Below are 5,271 nucleotides of genomic sequence, written 5' to 3' on the forward strand. Positions count from 1 at the left end.
ATGTCGTGCTCAACTGCACAGGACTGATGGACCCAGGGAGGCTTGTGCTTTGCCCCATGGTAGGGCAAGAGTTGGGCAACTCCTTGGAGCGCAGCAGTGTACACAGGTTTTTGTTCCAGCCCAACTCTAAAACACCTGCTTCAACTAACAATGCCCTATATTGACAACCATGATTAGTTGATTAGTTGAAAAACTCGCCCCTCCCCCTAACCTCACCACCGGCTGCCCTCCACCCTGACCACGCCCATTGGCCCCGCCCAGCACAATCACCTCAAAACCGTGCTTCTCGGATGGAACCCAGACGAGCCTCTTTGCCGCCCAATCAGCTTGGCTGGAGGCGGAGAATACGTGGCCAGTGGGGGTAGAGGAAGTGGGCGAACCTGGCACCGCCCCTGTGGACAGGAAGCGGGTGACATCATTGGCAACACCGCCCCCTGACGGCCTGGACATGGTGCTGCTGGCAAAGAGAGAGAGAGAGAGAGAGAGAGAGAGAGAGAGAGAGAGAGAGAGAGAGAGAGAGAGATGGGTAATGGGAAGGAGAGAGGCAAGAGACAAGAAAGACAGTGTTAGACATTTTCTCACTAAGTCACATTGTCACGTGAGTGTGAGTGTGAGTGAGTGAGTGGACTGAATAGTAGATGAAAATCAGAGCAGTGTATTTCACTGATCATGGCATGCGGGTATGAGTGAGTGGAGGAAGACTGCCTAACTATCAGACATTGACAGTGATGTGATCCCTCTCAAGAGAGCAGTAGTAGACTAGAAAGTACACACACCAAACACACACACACACACACACATAATGCACACACACACAGAAAATGAGAGCAGTAGGACTACACAGCCCAGATACAGTCCCAATAGTCAGAGATGGCATAATTGAAAGACAGAGCAAATCAAGGAGATAGTCAGGGTGAAAGAGAGAGAGATGGATGGAGGGATGCAGGGGGAAGGGAGCAGAGGGATACATCAACTAACTCAGTAAAATGACATGACAGTCAGAGCTTAGAGAGAGAAAGGGAGAGAGAGAGAGAGAGACAATAAAGCCCTTGAATTGAATTGAATTGAATTGAGAGAGAGAGAGAGAGAGAGAGAGAGAGAGAGAGAGAGAGAGAGAGAAAGGGAGAGGGGGAGAGAGAGCGAGAGAGAGAGAGAGAGAGAGAGAGAGAGAAAGGGAGAGGGGGAGAGAGAGTGAGAGAGAGAGAGAGAGAAAGGGAGAGGGTGAGAGAGAGCGAGAGAGAGAAAGAGAGAGAGAGAAAGGGAGAGGGTGAGAGAGAGCGAGAAAGAGCGAGAGAGATATTATTTGCTATCATTTATAATTTTGTTACAATGTAAATTGTATACATTGTTGCTTTGGCAATATTGACACAATGTTTTTCATGCCAATAAAGCAGCTTGAATTTGAAAAAAATAAATAATAATTTGACATTGTACATGTAACAATGTATATTGTTACAATACTGTATATACAGTATATACAGTATATACAGTATATACTGTATATACAGTATATACATATATATATATATACTGTGTATATATATATATATATATATATATATAATATGACATTTGTAGTGTCTTTATTGTTTTGAAACTTCTGTATGTGTAATGTTTACTGTTAATTTTGATTGTTTTTTTATCTCACTTTTGTATATTATCTACCTCACTTTCTTTGGCAATGTTAACACATGTTTCCCATGCTAATAAAGCCCCTTGAATTGAATTGAGAAAGGGAGAAGGGGAGAGAGAGAGAGAGAGAGTGTGAGAGTGAGAGAGAAATAGAGGGGCAGAGAGAGGGAGAGTGAGAGAGAGAAAGGGGCAGAGAGAGGGAGAGTGAGAGAGAGGAGGGGAGGTCTACTCCACAGTTGGCTGATATTACTCTATTATCATAGCAACAGTACTAAGATTAGGTCACACAGAGACACAGAGGACCTTTTACAGTCCAGTCCACTCTGCTGGAGTCACGAGTCAACCACTTCTAGTAGTCAAACACTGTGGGACAAAGACAGCTCTATATCAACATGTACCTCCAATCCCTGGCTTTAACAATCAAATCCTCCATGATGGGTGTGATTGTAAGGGAAGTACTGTGTGTATTTGTAGCCATTGAGTAGTGAAGCTGAGTCTGCCATATAGGCCATTTCTCAGAAGTCTCTGAAAACTAGTATGGATTGATTTAGTGATTGGTCTGAGGGTGTCAATCATCTATAGACTGCTTGTTTATATCTTTATTGGCTCCTAAAGGACACTGATATTGTCTACCCCAATAAATGACTACTCATCATTTGGATTGAAGCAGAACCCCTCTGCATACATTACATAAAGTGAGTCTGAGTGTCAACCCGACCCAAAACACAAGGTCTGTTGCTGTCTGTCATCACAGATAAGGTGTCTACTCTCTCCACCCAGACCGGCCTGATTCCTCCCGTGTCATTCTGTCTGTCCCTCTGTCTCCGGCCTGAGTAGGTCTACACCTGCACTGACACCTACTCCTGTCTGTCTGTCATACTGTGTACACACAGCAGATTAGTGTTGATGAGTCACAGAGAGACAGAGAGCAGCTTCCTTACTGATGAGAGAAGGAAGATGAAGGATGGCCAGAAATAGTCATCAGATATCCTGAGGCATTCCTTATCATCTGTTTATACATGTCTGTCTGCATTTATCGTTATAACAAAAGCTTATAGCACATCTGAACAAGGCTGTCTTTGGGCGTCCATCACTGGCTGACCAAGCACACTCCCCAATACACCACCACAGTGCAGTATTAAAGACAATACTTGCGGGGTTTGTGTGGAGGTCAATGCGGGGGTGCGGGAGGAATGTGTGTGTGTGTGTGTGTGAGTGGTGGTGGTGGGGGGGGGGGCATGGTAACGCCTTTTCTTTACGCTTAAATTTGAGGAAAAAAGCCGAGTGCTGTGGCAGCGTTGACATTGTGACTCAACCACCGCCTGAAACTGTCGCTGGCAGACAAGACACACACGCAAGCTCCCCCGTCCAAAATATTAGTGCGTCCGCTAACGGGAGCCATACGAAAGATTCCCATTCTACTACCTGCAACACCATACCACCCGACAAAAGACATGAACCATACGCCAACCACACCTCGAGCATGAGGTATGAATAATGATTAGAGGATTCGTTACAGCATATAGCCTAATGATAGACTCAATGGACCACATTAAAGAGAGCGCATGGAATTTAGCCTTACAGTTAGCTTTGGGGTGGTCAGTCACTAATGTGGGTTAAATAATAACCTAATAATAATATTAATAATAATAGGTTAATAATACGAATATCTTACGGATAAGAAGACATACTAGCGTTATAATAATATACTTATAATAAACCCTTCGTTAATAAAGCAACATAATTACAACTGCTTGCATTCTCTTGTCTAACAGCTTACAATATTTTCGGTTTGCTATGTGATCGTTTTGTACCATTCGTGGGCCTGCATGCTAACCGGAGGGCCAGGCAGCACGCCGCTGGAAGGTCCCCTATTGGGTGTAATTTTCGGCGTTATTCCACCCGCATTTAGACTAACCTAGCTAGGTTAGCAAGTAGCCAACACCAATGAAATATGATGCGTCGCCGTGCAGGATATTAGACTAACTACGACTGAATTAGAGTTGGCTATTGGTAACTAAATATCTCACCTTCACAATGTTCTCCGAGACGTGGATAAGTCTAGGGCTCGAGGAGGAACGAAATAAGGCGGTTTCTCCGTTTTTTCCTGACTTATATGAGGTGAGAGGAGGGTACCGCAAATGCGGCTTTTATCATTACACCGCTCTCTCAGTCGAAGCCGCACACACACATTCTACTGATCATAAAACAGACAGACAGAAGGGTGAGGGCGAAGCGCCGGCTTCAGGGCAGCACAGTCATTTCCTGTCTATAAACCAATAAAAAATAACTTACATTTAAGTCCCGCTTTATAAATGTAGTCTTCGAATGAAAATCTACAACTGCTGTGAATCCCCGCCCATTGAATGAGACGATCCCGTCCAGCCCCTTCACTGGCACAGATACAAGCGACAACAAATGGGATCTTGAGAGATCCCAATTGCCATAAATCCTAACCAATCAGACAAAATATTGGGCAGTCCCATCAGTCTGACGGACGTGTGGAATGCACAATTGGAGTAAAGTAGCAGGTGCCCATACAGTATTCTCGCGGTGGGGTAGGGAGATTTCCACGCTCTTTGTTGATGACAGCATCCCTTGTCTGTCACTCGGAGTGGTACGGAATAGTCCCTAGACATTGATCTAAGGTCGGTTTTGGGTTTAATTAAATGGTTAATGCTAGGTTTGGAGAAAGTACTAAGCTGATCTTAGACCTGTGCACAAGGACTATCTATTGGAAAAGCCGGGCTACTAAAAGAGGTGACCGCCCCAGATTCCTACGAACAGTTACCGTCTCCGAGTCTTAAGAATCCTGTGTTGATGTCTGTCTGGCGACCGCAGCTACAGCATGCTATAGTACTGCTCAATGTGTTTTGCCATTTAAAGACAAAACCGGTGCACCAGTCATTGCTTATCAATTATTGTGATTATATGGGACTAGGTATTCTTCTAAAAATAGATAATTTCTGTTGCATCATGAATTTAAAAAAATGTGTTTTTAGGTAATAAACATGTGATAACATATTCTATGTAGTTTACAAGCCTGCACACCTTGCACAGTAAAGACACAGTAATGAACTGTATTGTAATGGAGGCAGTCTTTTACAGATATTCAGGCCTACGTTGTGACCAACTACACCTTTCCATTCAGCAAAAAATAAATGAGACTTTTATTTGACAATGAGAGAATCTGAGACTCACGTACAAAATAAACCAGAATTGACTCATATCAATCAATGTGTTTTATTTGCTCTATAGTGCCATTATTTTTCACATAGAAGTGCTTTCTGCCACAAACAGTAGTGAATTTTTTTATTTTTTGTGATACAACAGAGAAGGATGGGAAACGTATACAGTGGCATCTGTAGAACATAATAATAGAGCACAGCTAGTAACAACCCGATTCCACTAACGTACATCCCAACATAACTTGACATGCAATATCACAATTTTATTCTGGAATCTAATAAAGCAACCAACCAGGAAGTCATCAAGTAATCCATCTGGCTATGTTGTTGTTGTGTGGGATGCGTAAAAAAAAAAAAGACTAACACAGAGGTCAGAGGTCACGGTGGTCAGGGTTCAAGTTACCCCCCCCCCCCCCCACACACACACACACACACACAGGATGTGGAACAG

The 5,271-nt window shown here is 43.7% G+C and overlaps 1 protein-coding gene across 2 annotated transcripts in view; it reads right to left on the reverse strand.

Moving 5' to 3' along the window:
* The window catches only part of LOC135520672 (myosin-10-like), an 87,379-nt gene extending 83,555 nt beyond the window's left edge, over positions 1-3,824 (reverse strand). Inside the window, exons 1-2 of one of the 2 annotated variants that reach the window (XM_064946392.1) lie at positions 3,663-3,824; positions 271-454 (exon numbers count right to left, since the gene is read on the reverse strand). In XM_064946392.1, coding sequence (XP_064802464.1) covers positions 271-450 — 180 coding nt within the window. In that variant the 5' untranslated portion in view covers positions 451-454; positions 3,663-3,824. Of the gene's footprint in view, positions 1-270; positions 458-3,662 lie in introns of both variants that reach the window. The other variant, XM_064946393.1, reaches the window with a different exon arrangement.
* Positions 3,825-5,271: the final 1,447 nt, after the last annotated feature.

Source organism: Oncorhynchus masou, chromosome 29 (genome assembly GCF_036934945.1).
Source record: "Oncorhynchus masou masou isolate Uvic2021 chromosome 29, UVic_Omas_1.1, whole genome shotgun sequence".
Lineage (NCBI taxonomy): Eukaryota > Metazoa > Chordata > Actinopteri > Salmoniformes > Salmonidae > Oncorhynchus > Oncorhynchus masou.